General features: G+C 41.3%; 1 protein-coding gene across 1 annotated transcript in view; it reads right to left on the bottom strand.

The window, feature by feature from the left end:
- LOC139748811 (pseudouridylate synthase 7 homolog) overlaps positions 1-20907 on the bottom strand; it is a 558239-nt gene that overhangs the window by 378744 nt on the left and 158588 nt on the right. Inside the window, exon 6 of the mRNA XM_071662245.1 lies at positions 18685-18846. Coding sequence (XP_071518346.1) covers positions 18685-18846 — 162 coding nt within the window. The remainder of the gene's footprint in view (positions 1-18684; positions 18847-20907) is intronic.

Below are 20907 nucleotides of genomic sequence, written 5' to 3' on the forward strand. Positions count from 1 at the left end.
ATCCCAGCATGGGAAAGTGTGGTCAGGTGTGGAATTCTCCACTTGTAACAATATGCCACCACCCAAAATGTTTCAGGTTTATTTTTAGTTTTTAAGATTTTCTTAATATCCTGTGCAGTAGTAGCATGAAAAAGTTCTGAGAAATGAACATACCACCCATGCTTGCCTGCATTGTTTATTCTTACCATAACTCTTGCTGCATATGGCACTCCAGCCTTGAGTGATTCTTCTGCTGTATAAACTCTTGACAAGTATAACCAGCTGCTTTATACCCTTAAAATATGGCCTCTAAATGTGAAGCTAGTGATGTAAGTGGTGCTACTCCAAAGAGGGAATGGAAAGTGATGTCATTAGAGCAGAAAGTGGGCTTACTTGATCATCTTGCATAGTGTGAAAATACAGCTTCTGTGGGAGGCATTTAGATGTTAAGGAAAGAAAAGTTTAAACCATAAAAAAGAATGAGACAACAATAAGAGACAGTACTGTGGCAAATGCACCGAAGTTTATGAAGTGACCTACATGCCATGTGATCCCTTCAAAGATAACTCAGGGAAGGCCCTTAATCTCTGGGTTTAGGATAAAATTCAGACAAAAGAGCCTTTTGATTCAAAATGAAATGTGTTACATGTGCAATTGCCTCCCAGATCACCAGGCACTGCCAGCACTTCTCAGGCTTCCAAGCAAGAAATGGACTTCAAAAATAAGCAAGAACTTCAAAATAAGAGCTGCTCTACATAATTGATATTTTGTTCATGAACAGGCATCAGCAAACCAAGTAGCCATGCTGATAGAAGCAAAGGGTTACAGTCAAGAGCAGAGCTTTACTGCTGACAGGACAGGCCTGTTCTGGAATAAAATGCTAACAAGAAATTTTATCTTTAAGGAAGAGGAAACTTCAAGGTTCAAGGTGGCCAAGGATAGGATAATGCTTAATCTCTATGCTAATGGATTGGGGACTGTATGGTAAAACCTATGTCTTTTTACAAAATGATAAAAAACAGGTTCACTCTGGGAAAAACACGCATCACTTGCCAGTTTTTTGAAGGGCCAGTCACAAAGCCTGAGTTACTGCTAGTATGTTCATGGACTGGATTCACAAGTGTTTTGTCCATTTTGTTGAACAGAAGAAAAAGAGGGGGGGCATTCAAAGTGCTGCTGATCCTCAAAAATGTACCAGGTCACCCAGTTCATGAGCTGCAGCATGCATACCCTAATGGTGAAATGGTGTTTACTCCACCAAATACCACTTCCATGTTGCAGTCATCAAATCAAGGTGATGAAATGTTTCAAAAAATATTACACCTACCATAATTCTCCTAGTATCAATGAAGCTTTGGAAAAATATATATATATCTGACAGTCATTGATTGCTGGAAAAAGTATAGCCACCTGCACACCCACTGTCAAGGAATCCATAGATGAAATAAAACCTGCAATCACCAACACTTACTAAGAAAGGTGTGGAAGAATGCAGTGATGGGCTTCATAGGACTTCCCATAGCTGACTGAGGTGAACTCAGCTGGCTCACAAAATAAGAGGCAAGGGACTAGACGACCTTAGTGTAACAGCAATGGTGGATCTCCTTAATGTTCACAGAGAGGATATAATCAAGGAGGTCCTACATGACTTTACTTACTTAAACTCCAATGATGATGAGGATAATCATGTAAAGCTTGAGAAACCAAAGCTGACACTCCAATGTTAAAGAAAATTATGCACCTGGCAAGACAGCTTGGTGATACAGTGTTTAAGGGTGATCCTTTCATGAACAGAAGCCTAAAATTCAAGACAGATGAAGACATCACAGAAACCATATAAAGAAGTTCACCATGGCCTGCACAAGATGAAGTAGCTATCATTCTTCGTCAATCTGATTCCATCGCCCACTTCCCCAACCAACCTCACACCACATTCCATCTGATATCATTCCCTAATATCAGAGTAATCCTTTAATGACTCAGTCATTATTTAGGAAGTTAAGGTGGAGCCTGATATAACTGGGGAGACCCAGCTTGTGAAGAAATCTGTTAGTGTGGAGGCCAAATCAATGGAGGACCTCATGAGTGTAGAGGACCTATAGTGTGGAGGCGGAATCAGTGGAGGATCCAAGAGTATGAAGGCCGAACCAGAGTACGATCCAGAGACTGAGGGCCCTCTGCCCTCAGCTCACTTGCCATCATCATCCAACACAACTAAAATTTTGGTTAGTTAAATGCCATTTTCTTTGTGGCTTATCAGCTAGTAAATATTACAGTTCAAACCATCAGCAAGTTCTCTTTTTACATATGATTTATTCAACCTCTAAAAAAGTATTTCACAGTTATGAAATATTTACTGGAGACGGAGTACGTTCATAATTCTCATTCTTCCACACAATTCTATTTTGCATATAATTACAGATACTCAGAACATTTACTGCAGGTAAAGCATGTTCATTTCTCTGTAATCATCCCAATCAAATAACCCTCCCCTTATGTTTATGTAGCTGTGAATGTGCTAGTCAGTAGAGAGGCTGGGAGATATGTATATCACCACTGCTAGGGAAAAGCAGAATGAGCATCACAGTCAGGTGGCATTGATAGGGTGAGCGATAAGGCAGCCACTTTTGGGGGTAAAGCTGGCTGCCTTTGTTGGAGTATGGAGGGTGAGCACACAGCAAAGGGGTTGAACTTAAACCATCATACTAAACAGTATAATTTTTAGCACACAGCATAGGGGTTGAACTTAAACCATCATACTAAACAGTGTAATTACTTTATTCCCTTACAAAAGTTTTGTGCATATTCTATTTTCATATCATGTTTTAGTATAACATGCTTATTTCTAATTTTCAGGAGTCCACTATGGGACGTGACATAAATCATTCAAAGGTCTCTTCCACTAAATCCATTTCCCAAAGGCCCTATAAATTTCCAACCATAGTTTTGCCAACTACAGGTTTTTCAGATATGTAACCCTGCATTTGTCAAGAGGTCTCTGTACTCTCATGTACCTCTATGAACAGAAATGGTGAGTCCTCATCTCTTCAGTACACTCTGTTTCTTCATCAGGTACATTTTCCTTTATATAACCCTTCAATTCTAGCCCTTAACCATGTACTACTAATCCATCAGAATTTGTATACTATAATTTCAGTCTATTCCTGACCTCTGCAGCAATGGCGAAGGTGGTTTGTGCTCTTGCGTCATTTGGCATCTTTTTTTTTTCTTCTTGAATTTAGTCTTTGGTATATTATCTCTCTCTCTTCCCTTGGTTTACTATGCTTGACAAATAGTCCACTGAAATTAACCTTGTTTTTACCCAGTGACACCTGATGTACATGGGAAGCTCCACTTACGGGAGGTGACTGCAAGTATCCCATAAGTGGAATCTCATTTTCAAAAGAACTGTGTGCAGCTAAAGGGTTAACTGTTCAGAATTTCTTACTGGGGTGTAGGAAAGCAAATATTTCTGTACATTAGCCCATATATTTTTTGCCTGAGTGGTCAGTAATCATCACAATATCAGTGTACAGTATAACAACTTCACCCTAATGTGAACCATTTAAGAAAACCCAAATCATCACATGGACTTGTAAGATACACTTGATGCAGACAAATTTTAGCCTCTTCAAGCAATGTCTTCTCTTTCCACAAATTCCTCAATGTGCCAAGGACCTTTGCCACTTCATTCACCAAAGTGACTCATTTCAGCTCCTGAAGTTCTACTCAGTGCTATATCCATTCCCAGGTATCTAGAACACTTCACTTTCTGCAAATTCTTTCCATCCAAATTCACACTTCATATAACCAATCTCTCTTTACTGTTAAACCTAATAACATTGCCTTTATTCAAATCTACTTTAAACTTTCTCCTCTCACGCACTCCTCAAACTAAGACACCAGCTTTTACAGTTTTAAACTCATATCTGCCACCAGTGCAGTGTCATCAGCAAATAACTAATTCATCTTCCAAGCCTGCCCCAAAAAAAGAAAAAAATTTGTAACTGCTCCTCTCTAAGGCCCTTGCATTCACATCCTTCATTAAACCATGCTCAAACAAATAAATTAGCCATGGTGACGACACACACCCCTGATGCAAATCCACCCACAGATAGAAGCACTCAACCTTCTCTTTTCCAACTTGTACACATGCCTTAACCAGTACAAAATTCCTCACTGCATCTAGCAGCTTCCCTTCCACACCACATATTCTTAAAAATTTTCCACACAGCATTTCTATCAACCTTATCACATGCTTTCTCTACATTCTTCAAAGCAAACACTTGACCCCCCACATCCACTAACACTACAAAAGCAAAATCACTCCTCCTCAGTTTGAAACACAGTGTATGCCACCAACCTCTCCCATACAATTTACCAACCTCACTTTAACCCCCTTACTGTTATACAATGGCATTATGCCAATGCTCTTGCACCCTACCATGATCTATACATACACTGAAAATCTTAACTTTCTTATCAACAACACAATCACATCCTTTCCTAAGAAATTCTACTGCAATCCCATCCCCTCCAGTTGCAACTTCACCTTACAAAATGCTTTCACATCTCTTCATCAAACCACTTTTCATGACTTGCCCTTTGCATCCCTCCATGTCCAAAGCATCCCACATCAGCCATGCTATCACTGAAAACATTTCACAAACCTTCACAATACTCTCTCCATCTCCTCTTCAACTTCTTTCTGCCTGCTTAAATTTCACCATTCGTTCCCTTCCCGACATTCCTATCTATAAATATGAAGACACACAGATAATACCTGGTAAAGTCTTTGAGGATCTTCACCCCTACAGCCCAGGCTTGCTGGGGTGGGTCATCGATCAATCAAGCTGTTGGAGGCCACAGCCCACATGGCCCTTACAGCCCAGCTGTTCTGGTACACTTTGTAGGTGCTTGCCCCGTGCACCTATAAATTTTCTTACTGTGCATCCTGTTGTGTTTTTGATAATAGCAGGCAAGGTGTTGACATGCTTAAGGTGTTCTCTCTTCTTGTTCATATCGAACTTTTGTATTTCTGAGGTAGCACATTACAGTCTTCCATGCCTGTCCTTATTTCCGAGTGTAACACAGGAACCATACCAAAAAGAAATTTCAAGGAGCAGATGATAATACATCCCTCTTTACAACACTCCAGGGAGTAGAACTTCAAAGATTTCACCCATTCCCAGTAATTTAGTTCCTTTACCACATTAATGTGGGCTGTGAAACTTCTATCAACACTTTCAAATTCCACAATTTTGCCTGCCTTGTAGGGTGATGTTAGAACACAGCAGTGTTCAATGCATGAAAGAATTTTTTTTTTTTTTTTTTTTGCTTTGTCGCTGTCTCCCACGTTTGCGAGGTAGCGCAAGGAAACAGACGAAAGAAATGGCCCAACCCACCCCCATACACATGTATATACATACGTCCACACACGCAAATATACATACCTACACAGCTTTCCATGGTTTACCCCAGACGCTTCACATGCCCTGATTCAATCCACTGACAGCACGTCAACCCCGGTATACCACATCGCTCCAATTCACTCTATTCCTTGCCCTCCTTTCACCCTCCTGCATGTTCAGGCCCTGATCACACAAAATCTTTTTCACTCCATCTTTCCACCTCCAATTTGGTCTCCCTCTTCTCCTCGTTCCCTCCACCTCCGACACATTATATCCTCTTGGTCAATCTTTCCTCACTCATTCTCTCCATGTGCCCAAACCATTTCAAAACACCCTCTTCTGCTCTCTCAACCACGCTCTTTTTATTTCCACACATCTCTCTTACCCTTACGTTACTTACTCGATCAAACCACCTCACACCACACATTGTCCTCAAACATCTCATTTCCAGCACATCCATCCTCCTGCGCACCACTCTATCCATAGCCCACGCCTCGCAACCATACAACATTGTTGGAACCACTATTCCTTCAAACATACCCATTTTTGCTTTCCGAGATAATGTTCTCGACTTCCACACATTCTTCAAGGCTCCCAGAATTTTCGCCCCCTCCCCCATCCTATGATCCACTTCCGCTTCCATGGTTCCATCTGCTGCCAGATCCACTCCCAGATATCTAAAACACTTTACTTCCTCCAGTTTTTCTCCATTCAAACTCACCTCCCAATTGACTTGACCCTCAACCCTACTGTACCTAATAACCTTGCTCTTATTCACATTTACTCTTAACTTTCTTCTTTCACACACTTTACCAAACTCAGTCACCAGCTTCTGCAGTTTCTAACATGAATCAGCCACCAGCGCTGTATCATCAGCGAACAACAACTGACTCACTTCCCAAGCTCTCTCATCCCCAACAGACTTCATGCTTGCCCCTCTTTCCAAAACTCTTGCATTCACCTCCCTAACAACCCCATCCATAAACAAATTAAACAACCATGGAGACATCACACACCCCTGCCGCAAACCTACATTCACTGAGCACCAATCACTTTCCTCTCTTCCTACACGTACACATGCCTTACATCCTCGATAAAAACTTTTCACTGCTTCTAACGAACTTGCCTCCCACACCATATATTCTTAATACCTTCCACAGAGCATCTCTATCAACTCTATCATATGCCTTCTCAAGATCCATAAATGCTACATACAAATCCATTTGCTTTTCTAAGTATTTCTCACATACATTCTTCAAAGCAAACACCTGATCCACACATCCTCTACCACTTCTGAAACCACACTGCTCTTCCCTAATCTGATGCTCTGTACATGCCTTCACCCTCTCAATCAATACCCTCCCATATACTTTACCAGGAATACTCAACAAACTTATACCTCTGTAATTTGAGCACTCACTCTTATCCCCTTTGCCTTTGTACAATGGCACTATGCACGCATTCCGCCAATCCTCAGGCACCTCACCATGAGTCATGCATACATTAAATAACCTTACCAACCAGTCAACAATACAGTCACCCTCTTTTTTAATAAATTCCACTGCAATACCATCCAAACCTGCTGCCTTGCCGGCTTTCATCTTCCGCAAAGCTTTTACTACCTCTTCTCTGTTTACCAAATCATTTTCCCTAACCCTCTCACTTTGCACACCACCTCGACCAAAACTCCCTATATCTGCCACTCTATCATCAAACACATTCAACAAACCTTCAAAATACTCACTCCATCTCCTTCTCACATCACCACTACTTGTTATCACCTCCCCATTTGCGCCCTTCACTGAAGTTCCCATTTGCTCCCTTGTCTTACGCACTTTATTTACCTCCTTCCAGAACATCTTTTTATTCTCCCTAAAATTTAATGATACTCTCTCACCCCAACTCTCATTTGCCCTTTTTTTCACCTCTTGCACCTTTCTCTTGACCTCCTGTCTCTTTCTTTTATACATCTCCCACTCAATTGCATTTTTTCCCTGCAAAAATCGTCCAAATGCCTCTCTCTTCTCTTTCACTAATACTCTTACTTCTTCATCCCACCACTCACTACCCTTTCTAATCAACCCATCTCCCACTCTTCTCATGTGTGTGTATGTGTGTATATATTTTTTTTTTTTTTTTTTTTTCATACTTTGTCGCTGTCTCCCGCGTTTGCGAGGTAGCGCAAGGAAACAGACGAAAGAAATGGCCCACCCCCCCCCCCCATACACATGTACATACGTCCACACACGCAAATATACATACCTACACAGCCTTCCATGGTTTACCCTAGACGCTTCACATGCCTTGATTCAATCCACTGACAGCACGTCAACCCCTGTATACCACATCGCTCCAATTCATCTATTCCTTGCCCTCCTTTCACCCTCCTGCATGTTCAGGCCCCGATCACACAAAATCTTTTTCACTCCATCTTTCCACCTCCAATTTGGTCTCCCTCTTCTCCTCGTTCCCTCCACCTCCGACACATATATCCTCTTGGTCAATCTTTCCTCACTCATTCTCTCCATGTGCCCAAACCATTTCAAAACACCCTCTTCTGCTCTCTCAACCACGCTCTTTTTATTTCCACACATCTCTCTTACCCTTACGTTACTTACTCGATCAAACCACCTCACACCACACATTGTCCTCAAACATCTCATTTCCAGCACATCCATCCTCCTGCGCACATCTCTATCCATAGCCCACGCCTCGCAACCATACAACATTGTTGGAACCACTATTCCTTCAAACATACCCATTTTTGCTTTCCGAGATAATGTTCTCGACTTCCACACATTTTTCAAGGCTCCCAAAATTTTCGCCCCCTCCCCCACCCTATGATCCACTTCCGCTTCCATGGTTCCATCCGCTGACAGATCCACTCCCAGATATCTAAAACACTTCACTTCCTCCAGTTTTTCTCCATTCAAACTCACCTCCCAATTGACTTGACCCTCACCCCTACTGTACCTAATAACCTTGCTCTTATTCACATTTACTCTTAACTTTCTTCTTCCACACACTTTACCAAACTCAGTCACCAGCTTCTGCAGTTTCTCACATGAATCAGCCACCAGCGCTGTATCATCAGCGAACAACAACTGACTCACTTCCCAAGCTCTCTCATCCCCAACAGACTTCATACTTGCCCCTCTTTCCAGGACTCTTGCATTTACCTCCCTAACAACCCCATCCATAAACAAATTAAACAACCATGGAGACATCACACACCCCTGCCGCAAACCTACATTCACTGAGAACCAATCACTTTCCTCTCTTCCTACACGTACACATGCCTTACATCCTCGATAAAAACTTTTCACTGCTTCTAACAACTTTCCTCCCACACCATATATTCTTAATACCTTCCACAGAGCATCTCTATCAACTCTATCATATGCCTTCTCCAGATCCATAAATGCTACATACAAATCCATTTGCTTTTCTAAGTATTTCTCACATACATTCTTCAAAGCAAACACCTGATCCACACATCCTCTACCACTTCTGAAACCGCACTGCTCTTCCCCAATCTGATGCTCTGTACATGCCTTCACCCTCTCAATCAATACCCTCCCATATAATTTACCAGGAATACTCAACAAACTTATACCTCTGTAATTTGAGCACTCACTCTTATCCCCTTTGCCTTTGTACAATGGCACTATGTACGCATTCCGCCAATCCTCAGGCACCTCACCATGAGTCATACATACATTAAATAACCTTACCAACCAGTCAACAATACAGTCACCCCCCTTTTTAATAAATTCCACTGCAATACCATCCAAACCTGCTGCCTTGCCGGCTTTCATCTTCCGCAAAGCTTTTACTACCTCTTCTCTGTGTATATATATATATATATATATATATATATATATATATATATATATTATATATATATATATATATATATATATATATATATATATATTATCCCTGGGGATAGGGGTGAAAGAATACTTCCCACGCATTCCTCGCGTGTCGTAGAAAGCGACTAGAGGGGACGGGAGCGGGGGGCCAGAAATCCTCCCCTCCTTGTACTTTTTTAACTTTCTAAAATGGGAAACAGAAGAAGGAGTCACGCGGGGAGTGCTCATCCTCCGCGAAGGCTCAGATTGGGGTGCCTAAATGTGTGTGGATGTAACCAAGATGTGAAAAAAGGAGAGATAGGTAGTATGTTTGAGGAAAGGAACATGGATGTTTTGGCTCTGAGTGAAACGAAGCTCAAGGGTAAAGGGGAAGAGTGGTTTGGGAAGGTCTTGGGAGTAAAGTCAGGGGTTAGTAAGAAGACAAGAGCAAGGGAAGGAGTAGCAATACTCCTGAAACAGGAGTTGTGGGAGTATGTGATAGAATGTAAGAAAGTAAATTCTCGATTAATATGGGCAAAACTGAAAGTTGATGGAGAGAGATGGGTGATTATTGGTGCATATGCACCTGGGCATGAGAAGAAAGATCATGAGAGGCAAGTCTTTTGGGAGCAGCTGAATGAGTGTGTTAGTGGTTTTGATGCACGAGACCGGGTTATAGTGATGGGTGATTTGAATGCAAAGGTGAGTAGTGTGGCAGTTGAGGGAATAATTGGTATACATGGGGTGTTCAGTGTTGTAAATGGAAATGGTGAAGAGCTTGTAGATTTATGTGCTGAAAAAGGACTGATGATTGGGAATACCTGGTTTAAAAAGCGAGATATACATAAGTATACTTATGTAAGTAGGAGAGATGGCCAGAGAGCGTTATTGGATTACGTGTTAATTGACAGGCGCGCGAAAGAGAGACTTTTGGATGTTAATGTGCTGAGAGGTGCAACTGGAGGGATGTCTGATCATTATCTTGTGGAGGCTAAGGTGAAGATTTGTATGGGTTTTCAGAAAAGAAGAGTGAATGTTGGGGTGAAGAGGGTGGTGAGAGTAAGTGAGCTTGGGAAGGAGACTTGTGTGAGGAAGTACCAGGAGAGACTGAGTACAGAATGGAAAAAGGTGAGAACTGGAAGTAAGGGGAGTGGGGGAGGAATGGGATGTATTTAGGGAATCAGTGATGGATTGTGCAAAAGATGCTTGTGGCATGAAAGAATTATAGCCTTGAATAATTTCATTAGTTTTTCTTCCCTTGTCTTGAAGGTCCACAGGATCAAGCCTACCATTCTCCAGCAGGAGGTAACCAGTGTTCTGTTTTGTTTACTGAAGGTTAGGTTGTTAAACATTATTAACCCAAGATCTTTCACATTATTCAACTGGCTTATGATACCTCCTGTGTCTATCTGGTTTTCTGTATTGTTTTTAATTTCTTCATTTTCTCCATACCAGATGATATGAAACTTACCTTCACTGAAAAGCATACTGTTCTTGCATGCCTAGTTAAAGACCATCTATCCCTCTTTGTAGCTTTTCAGCATCCTTAATTTATACTATTTTCATACTTAATCTTGTATCATCTGCAATGGATGATATGAAAGTGTGGCTCATGCTTGCTTCAATGTTAGATATGAGAATAAGGAACAGGTGTCGTACATGTATAGTTCTTTGGGAAGTGAGCTTCTAACTGTGAAGGCACTAAATGGCATGGTTTACACATAAAGTAGTCCAACAAAAAACTAAATATATAATAAAACAAGGAAACATAAAAGCCAGTTAACAAATAAAGCAGAGACATCATGTTTGTCAAAGCTTGTGAATCTCAGAAAAATGTGAGCTTCCAGTACATACTATAGAGGCCAGTTAATGATGTCAGCCTAGTGGCAGTTCTCTGATTGGCTAAGGGTGAACCTGCTTCAAAAGCATTGGCTCTGGACAGCTTGGTCATTTGCAAAGGGCGAGTAAAGGCTATTCCTTACTCATCATATCATGAAAGTGCAGGCTAAATCCTGATCAATTCATTCCCTGGGAGGTGAGTCAGGTGCTGTTTAAAGTCAACAAAGCGCTGGTGGTAGATCTATCTACCTATCTAAATCTCTGACACCTGTTCCCTCCAGGAACTCCCAACAAGGGGCAGCCACAGCAAAAGAGACCCTACTTATCCCTGTCCTTACATCCCTCCCTCGCATACACCATTCCATGCATTCTTCCACTATTTCTTTCCCTCCAGTATTCCTCCACCCTATTTGCCCATGTTACAGGTGATCTTCCACTCACACCAACCCCCTTTAATTTGAGCAAGAATCTAATAAAGCTGGTTTCTGAGTCTGGGGAAATGCGTGAAAGGAGAAAGCTGAAAATTAACACGACTAAGAGTAATAGAAGTGGAGTGTTTTACATACCTGGGAGTGCATATAGAAGCTAATGGAACCATGAAAATGAAGTCAACCACAGGTTCAGTGAGGGTGCTAAGGTCCTAGTTCACTAAGAAGTGTGAGGAAAGAGAGGCCACTGTCAGTGAGGGCAAATATGGATATGTCTAACAACGTGGTACTGTTAAGATGCAGTGTATGGGTCCCTATTCACAAAAGTATGGAAGTCGATATTTTTTAAAAATCTGAGGTCAATATGTGGTGTAAGGAGGGTTGAAAGAGAAATGATTGAGTCAGAAAGAGGTGCAAAAGCATGTAGAGTATCTATGAGAGGGCTGAAGCACTGAAATGATTGGACAAATGGAAAGCATGAGTGAGGAGAGGCTCAGAAGCTTTCTTAGATGGTATAATTATCAAAGACAAAAGAACAAGAAAGGGGTTACAGAGAAGGTGGGGGATGGAGCAAAAGGTGCCAGAATATGCAGAAGGGTGAGAGTTGTGCATGGGATAGAGAAAACTGCAGAGAGGAGATTTACAAGGGCAACATGCAGTCCAAGGAGTGAACTGGGTCATGTGATGCATTCCTGGGCAACTATGGAAAGGTTTTGGTGCATTATACTTGACAACTAGAGAGTGGATGGTGAATCATGGTGTTCTTCAGTTTTTCTTGGTGTTACCTCACTAAGTGGGAAACGGCAAACCAGTCTTTTTTTTTTCTTTCATACTTGTCTGCTGTTTCCCATGACAAAGTAAAGGCCTTACCCGCTCACATCCATTCTCAAGCTTTCATGTGTAATGAACCAAAACCAGGCCCCAAAGACCTTTCCATGCTTTTCCCCTGCTGCTTCACATGCCCAGGTTCAATTCATTGACAGCAGGTCACTCACTGTATAACACATTGCTCCAGTTCACTCTATCCATGGCATACAAGCCTTTCACCCCCCTGCATGTTTAGTCCCCAAGCACTCAAAGTCTTGTTCACTCCATTTTCCCATCTCAAGTTTGGTCTCCCCCTTCTTGTCACACCCACTTGGGACACATATATTCTTTCTGAACTTGTCATCATTCATTCTCTCCAAATGTTCAAACCATTTCAGCACACTCTCTTCATCTCTCTAACCTTTTCTTCTTAATATCACATCTTACCCTCTCATTACATACTTGGTTAACCCTCCTTGCACTAAATATTGCCCTTGAACATTTCATTTCCAACACATTCATCCTCTTCCACACATTTTCATCAATAGCCCATGCCTCACATTCATGCAACATTGTTGCAACTACTATACCCAAAAGTATACCCATTTCTGCTCTCCCATATTATGACCTCTCTTTCTAGACATTCCTCAATGCTCCCAAAACCTTCACCCCATTACTTACCATATGACTCAACCACACTTTCAAGTTTCCATTTACTGCCAGGTACACCCCTAGATATCAAAAACGACCCACTTCTTCCAAGTTTTCTCCATTCAAACTAACACCCCTACTAATATGTACCTCTGCAGCGCTAAAGCTAATATCCTTTCCTTTATTCACACTTATTCTCAACTTTGTTTCTCACACAATCCCAAATTCAGACTACAACTTATGCAGTTTCTCATGCAAATTTGCCATCAGAGTTATATCATCCCACCAGAGATGTATCATCAACAAACAACAGTGGACTCACTTACAGGCTCTCTTCATCCCCAAAAGACTGCACACCTGCTTCTCTCTTCAAGGCCTTTGCATTTACCTCCCTTTATCCCATCCATAAACAAATTAAACACATCACAAACCCCCACCACAGACTCACCTTCACCAGGAGGGAAACACACATGCCTTAATCTCTTGAGTAAAATTCCCAACTGCATCTAATAGTAGATAGGCAGCCAATGACCAGGAAGGTATTTTACCAGTACTACCCACCTGGGTATCAGGAGGGTTACTGACATCTGCTTACTAAGCTAACACTTCGGTGGTTGTCAAGTTGCACTCCTCTGACCCAGGTAGCTGTCTTTTGTTTCTACCTTAATAACTCTTGGACTAATGGCATTCTGTCCACAAATGTACAATTTCTCCTTGTTATACATAACAAATGACAACACTTAACTCACACAGTTCATTCTTCATAACTATGTTTTCTTGCAGTGACCATTATGTGCTAACCCTTCCTTTTGGCAAAATGTAAGGAGCAGTAGATAGAAGTAGTAGGTAGGAACATTTAGGCAGGAGAATTAGGTAGAAACAGATAGAAAAAGCATTAGATAAAAGTAGGCAGTAGGAGCCTCAGCAAACACTGCCGTACAGTTTCCCTCTGCCAGTGGTGTGCTAAGGGTAAGGCACTAAAGGCTAAGCAGCAGCACTGAAGTTCACTGGTTATAGAGACTATTGCTGTGGCCACCCCTTTGAGGGAGTTCCAATTGGAATGGGCATCAGAGATATAGATAGATAATACCGTCTGTTTCCTTGCGCTACCTCGCAAACGCGGGAGACAGCGACAAAGTATAAAAAAAAAAAAAAAAAAAAAAAAAAAAAAAAAAAAAAATTTGAATGGAGAAAAACTGGAGGAAGTGAAGTGTTTTAGATATCTGGGAGTGGATCTGTCAGCGGATGGAACCATGGAAGCGGAAGTGGATCATAGGGTGGGGGAGGGGGCGAAAATTTTGGGAGCCTTGAAAAATGTGTGGAAGTTGAGAACATTATCCCGGAAAGCAAAAATGGGTATGTTTGAAGGAATAGTAGTTCCAACAATGTTGTATGGTTGCGAGGCGTGGGCTATGGATAGAGTTGTGCGCAGGAGGATGGATGTGCTGGAAATGAGATGTTTGAGGACAATGTGTGGTGTGAGGTGGTTTGATCGAGTAAGTAACGTAAGGGTAAGAGAGATGTGTGGAAATAAAAAGAGCGTGGTTGAGAGAGCAGAAGAGGGTGTTTTGAAATGGTTTGGGCACATGGAGAGAATGAGTGAGGAAAGATTGACCAAGAGGATATATGTGTCGGAGGTGGAGGGAACGAGGAGAAGAGGGAGACCAAATTGGAGGTGGAAAGATGGAGTGAAAAGGATTTTGTGTGATCGGGGCCTGAACATGCAGGAGGGTGAAAGGAGGGCAAGGAATAGAGTGAATTGGAGCGATGTGGTATACAGGGGTTGACGTGCTGTCAGTGGATTGAATCAAGGCATGTGAAGCGTCCGGGGGTAAACCATGGAAAGCTGTGTAGGTATGTATATTTGCGTGTGTGGACGTGTGTATGTACATGTGTATGGGGGGGGTTGGGCCATTTCTTTCGTCTGTTTCCTTGCGCTACCTCGCAAACGCGGGAGACAGCGACAAAGTATAAAAAAAAAAAAAAAAAAAAAAAAAAAAAAAAAAAAAAAAAATACCGTAAGACAAGAGAACAAATGGGAACATCAGTGAAGGGGGCTAATGGGGAGGTAATAACAAGTAGTGGTGATGTGAGTAGGAGATGGAGTGAGTTTTCTGAAGGTTTGTTGAATGTAATAGATGATAGAGTGGCAGATATGGGTGTTTTGGTCGAGGTGGTGAGCGAAGTGAGAGGGTTAGGGAGAATGATTTGGTAAACAGAGAAGAGGTAGTAAAAGCTTTGCGGAAGATGAAAGCCGGCAAGGCAGCAGGTTTGGATGGTATTGCAGTGGAATTTATTAAAAAATGGGGTGACTGTGTTGCTACTGGTTGATAAGGATATTTAATGTATGTATGACTAATGGTGAGGTGCCCTAGGATTGGTGGAATGCATGCATAGTGCCACTGTACAAAGGCAAAGGAGATAAAGGTGAGTGCTAAAATTACAGAGGTATAAGTTTCTTGAGTATTCCTACGAAATTATATGGGAGGATATTGATTGAGAGGGTGAAAGCATGTACAGAGCATCAAATTGGGGAAGAGCAGCATGGTTTCAGAAGTGGTAGAAGATGTGTAGATCATGTGTTTGCTTTGAAGAATGTATGTGAGAAATACTTAGTAAAACAAATGGATTTGTATGTAGCATTTATGGATCTGGAGAAGGCATATGTTAGAGTTGATAGAAATGCTCTGTGGAACGTATTAAGAATATATGGTGTGGGAGGCAAGTTGTTAGAAGCAGTGAAAGGTTTTTATCAAGGATATAAGGCATGTGTACAAGTAGGAAGAGAGGAAAGTGATTGGTTCTCAGTGAATGTAGGTTTGCGGTAAAGGTGCGAGGTGTCTCAAAGGCTGTTTTATTTGTTTATGGATGGGGTTGTTAGGGGGGTTAATGCAGAGTTTTGGAGAGTGGGGGAAGGATGCAGTCTCTTCTGCATGAGAGGGCTTGGGAATTGAGTCAGTTGTTGTTAGCTGATGATACAGCGCTGGTGGCTGATTCGGGTGAGAAACTGCAGAAGCTGGTGACTGAGATTGGTAAAGTATGTGAAAGAAGAAAGCTGAGAGTAAATGAGAATAAGAGCAAGGTTATTAGGTACAGTAGGGTTGAGGGCCAAGTCAATTGGGAGGTAAGTTTGAATGGAGAAACCTGGAGAAAGTGAAGTGTTTTAGATATCTGGGAGTGGATTTGGGAGCGGATGGAACCACGGAAGCGGAAGTGAGTCACAGGGTGGGGGAGGGGGTGAAAGTTCTGGGAGCGGTGAAAAATGTGTGGAAAGCGAGAACATTATCTCGGAAAGCAAAAATGGGTATGTTTGAAGGAATAGTGGTTCCAACAATGTTATATGGTTGCGAGGCATGGGCTAGAGTTGTGCGGAGGAGGGTGGATGTGTTGGAAATTGAGGACAATATGTGGTGTGAAGCGGTTTGATCGACTAAGTAATGATAGGGTAAGAGAGATGTGTGGTAATAAAAAAGAGTGTGGTTTAGACAGCAGAAGAGGGTGTTTCGAAATGGTTTGGTCACACGGAGAGAATGAGTTAGGAAAGATTGACAAAGAGGATACATGTGTCAGAGGTGGAGGGAACAAGGAGAAGTGGGAGACCAAATTGGAGGTGGAAGGATGGAGTGACAAAGATCTTGAGCGATCGGGGCCTGAACATGCAGGAGGGTGAAAGGGGTGCAAGGAACAGAGTGAATTGGAACGATGTGGTATATCGTGGTCGACATGCTGTCAATGTATTGAACCAGGGCATGTGAAGCATCTGGGGTAAACCATGGAAAGTTTTGTGGGGCCTAGATATGGAAAGGGAGCTGTGGTTTCGATGCATTACACATGACAGCTAGAGACACATGACGCGAGAGACAGCGACAAAGTACAATAAAAAATAAATAAATAATATCTAATAGCTTTCCTCCCACACCATATATTCATAACACCTTCCACAATGCATTTCTATCAACCTTATCACATGGTTTCTCCAGATCCATAAACACTACATAAAAATCATCTGTCTAAAGTATTTCTCACATACATTCTTCAGAGCAAAAACCTAATCCATCCACCCTCTATCCCTCTTGAAGCCATACTGTTCTTCCTAAGTCTGATACTCTATGTATGCCAACACACTTAATCACCACTCTTCCATTCACTTCACAGGATACACTCAGCAAACTTATACCTCAGTAATTCCAACACTCAACTTTGTCCCCTTTGCCTCTCTACAATGCCGCTATATATGCATTCTGCCAATCCACATGCACCTCATTATGATCCATTCCTATATGAAAATCCAACTAATCAATTTCTTTAGACATTCAACTGCAACACCATCCACTACAACCATCTTCCCATACTTCATTTTGCAGATGGCTTTACCCACCTCCTCTCTCTTCACCAAACGACCTTCCATGACTCTCACTTCCCATACCTCCCCTACCCACACACCCTACATCTGCCATTCTATTATCAAACACATTCAACAATTTTTCAAAGTACCTACTCCATCTCTTTACCTCATCACAGCCTGTTACAAGTTCCTTAATTACCCTCTTGACCAACGTTCCCATTTATTCTCACTTTTGCCACATAATCAACCCCCTTCCAAAACATCTTAGTCTCCCTAATGTTTGTGGATACTCTCTTATCCTTACTCTCATTCACCCACCTTTCAGTCTCTGTACCTTCCTCTTGACCTTCTACCAGTTTCTCTCATACATCTCTCGATCACTCGTATTCCTCCCCCATACCATCCATGCGCCATTCTTTTCTCTTTCACTTGACAATTTAAATTTACTTCATCATCCACTACCCACCACCCTTTCTCACCAGCTCAACTCCCACCCTCTGCATGCCTCACACTTCTTTTGCACATGCCAGTACTGTTTCCCTCAATACCTTTCATTCCTCTCCCTCTATCCCTAGCTTCATATACTTTAACCTTTTGCCATTTTACAATCTATTTCTTGGTTGAGGTCAGTTTTTTAAACTTAACTACTTTCACCACCCTTTCCATGCCCCTATCATTTCCTGTTTTCTAAAAATCTCTATATTCACCCTTGTTTCCACCAGGTAATGACTGGACATCCCATTAACTACCTTTCTCGGTACATTAACATCCCAAGTCTCTCTCTTTTGTACTGCTATCAATTAGTACATATTCCAATAATGCCCGTTGACCATCTTCCCTGCTCAGCCACATATGTACTTCCCTAATTCTAAACCAGGTTCTCCTAATCCTTAGTACTTCTGCAGCACACTTAATAAGCTGTTCACCATCTCTCTTCACTTTACTGAATATCCCATACCCTCCAATTATACCCTTGACTGCCACATTACACACTTTCATACTTAAATTACATGTCACTAATGCCATGTGTCTTGCATTGAAACAACTGACACACTCAATCAGCTGCTTCCAAAACACTAAACTCTCTTCATCATTCTCTCCTAGCCAAGTGCATAAATACTCCTCACCTGGCTCCTTCTTACATTTAATATTTAAGAAACTGAAATACAAAAAGGTGAGTTTCTAACCATTCACTTCAGCCCCTCTCAGTTGCCTTCTATGACACAATGGGAGTATGTGGAAATAAAAATTATTAACCACTGTAAAATCCCCATACTGCTTCTCATAACACTGGATGTTGCTTTTTCTAAGGTATGAAGAAAGTGCAAAGAATGCTTCTATCAAATATCAAATTTGACTGTACTGATTACCTTTTCTCCTTCTGACGACAACGTATTTTCCTCCATCTGGAGTCTCTCCACAGATACTGTCAATGCCACGATATTTAGCCTTGAGAGCTTGATGGATAACAGCAATATCTGCTTCATCTGTGTAGTCTATGTTGATCCATACCTCTGTCAGAGCAGGTAAATCTGGAGGAAATATCACAGATGACAATAATGTCCTGGCCTAGAAAAGATGGAGCTAAAATTCACATAAAAAATTACATAATCATAACAGGTCTTTGACATTCAAAGGCTCTCTGCATAAAGACTGGAGACAGATGATGACTTTATGTCCAGCAGGCAAAAATTCATAATCAATGCAGTATGAGAGTAATTGGATTCATTATAGGGTTAATCCTTTCCAGTAGCTCATGGCAGAATCTAAATCAATCTGCACAACAAGACCTCAATATAATTTACTGACATAGTTGCAACATGAACATATCAATACTTAGTTCAAACTATAAATGAGGATCTCCTCAAAATGTCTTTGTTGGGAAGTTTGGGTATCAATGGTAACTGACAAATTACAATTAAGGCAACTTTAAATATGGCTTTTAATGATGATAAGAACAGAAGTTCTGAAAAGAAAAAGTTCAGAAAAAAATTTCCAACTCTTTGCATTATTCTTTAAAGAAGTTAGGACAACGTAAATGAAAATGAGAAGAACACAGCTCAGAGAAGGTTCAGTACGGCATTCAAAACACTAGTGTCCCAATAAATGAAAGATTATGATATTCTTAAACTAAATCAAAATGATGGTAGACTTAAATAGTGAACTGCCTGTTGCCTATGAAACTAAAAGAATAACCAACATTACAGAACAAATAATGTAAATATGTATACAAAAACAGAAGACGCTGTAGTCTTAAATAGTGAACTGCCTGTTGCCTATGAAACTAAAAGAATAATAACCAACATTACAGAACAAATAATGTAAATATGTATACAAAAACAAAAGACGCTGTAGTCAGAGTAAGCATAAACAGCAAAAGAATTTCCAAGAACTTTTCATTTATGCTAAACCATGAGTAAATATCCAATTAACTGTTCCATTCATCACACAAAAAAACAACTTAGTTCATGATATGAAGCTATAGCAAAGATAATGTATCATTTTTTTTAATTCATAAAATGTGTCCTCGCTTTGCTCTTATGCTTATAAACACCCAGGTCCTGAATTGTACTATGACATGAGACACTTACTTCTACCAGTCCCTTTCACACCACAAAGAAGAGTGCAGGGAAAAATTCCAAGTGCTGTGGTCTTAATGTCTGCCAAAGTAAACTAAAGGGGCTAAAAATTCACTTAGGGACATGATAGAGGAAATGCTTTTTATACACAAAGCATGAGATGATGAAGAAAAGCAGCCTTGGTGACCTTCAGCTCAGGTCTAAAAGTCTGAAGTTTATGCACATTTATGTAACGAAGACAATGCAGCTGAGCCATAGCCATTTCAAGCAAGTGAAGGATGGCTAGATAAGTGTATTTAAAATTGAAATTTGTGTAACAGAAAAGTAACAAAAAAATCCACCAATGGTGACCAAGAAGCCTCTCCACACATCCCATTTTTCCCTGTTTTCTTTTGGCAGAATGCATGCATAGTGCCATTGTAAAGAGGCAAAGGGAATGGGGGTGAGTGTTCAAACTAAAGATGCGTGGGTTTGTTGAGTGTTCCTGGGAAAATGTGAGCAAGGGTGGGGGTATATGCAGAGCACTGGATTGGGGAACAGCAGTGTGAGATGGAAGTGGTGAAGGATGTGTGGATCACGTGTTTGTTTCGAGTAATGTATGAGAGGTGCTTAGAGGGGTGGTTGGATTTGTATGTAACATTTATGGATCTGAAGAGGGCATGTGATAGGGCAGATGGAGATGCTTGGGAATGTATGGTGTGGGAGGAAAATTACTAGAAGCAGTGAAAAGTTTTTACCAAGGATGTAAGGCATGTGTGCGAGTGGGGAGAGAGGAGAGTAATTGGTTCCCAGTGAATGTTGGTCTGCGGCAGGGGAGTATGATGTCCCCAAAATTGTTTGGTTTGTTTATGGATGGGGTGGTTGAGGAGGTGAATGCAGGAGTTTTGGACATAGGGGCGAGTAAGCAGTCTGTTGGGGATGAAAGGGGCCTGGAAAGTGAGTCAGTTGTTGTTTGCCAATGATACAGCTCTAGTGGCTGATTCGTGTAAGAAACTGCACAAGTTTGTGATTGAG

The sequence above is a fragment of the Panulirus ornatus genome, chromosome 1, assembly GCF_036320965.1.
Source record: "Panulirus ornatus isolate Po-2019 chromosome 1, ASM3632096v1, whole genome shotgun sequence".
Lineage (NCBI taxonomy): Eukaryota > Metazoa > Arthropoda > Malacostraca > Decapoda > Palinuridae > Panulirus > Panulirus ornatus.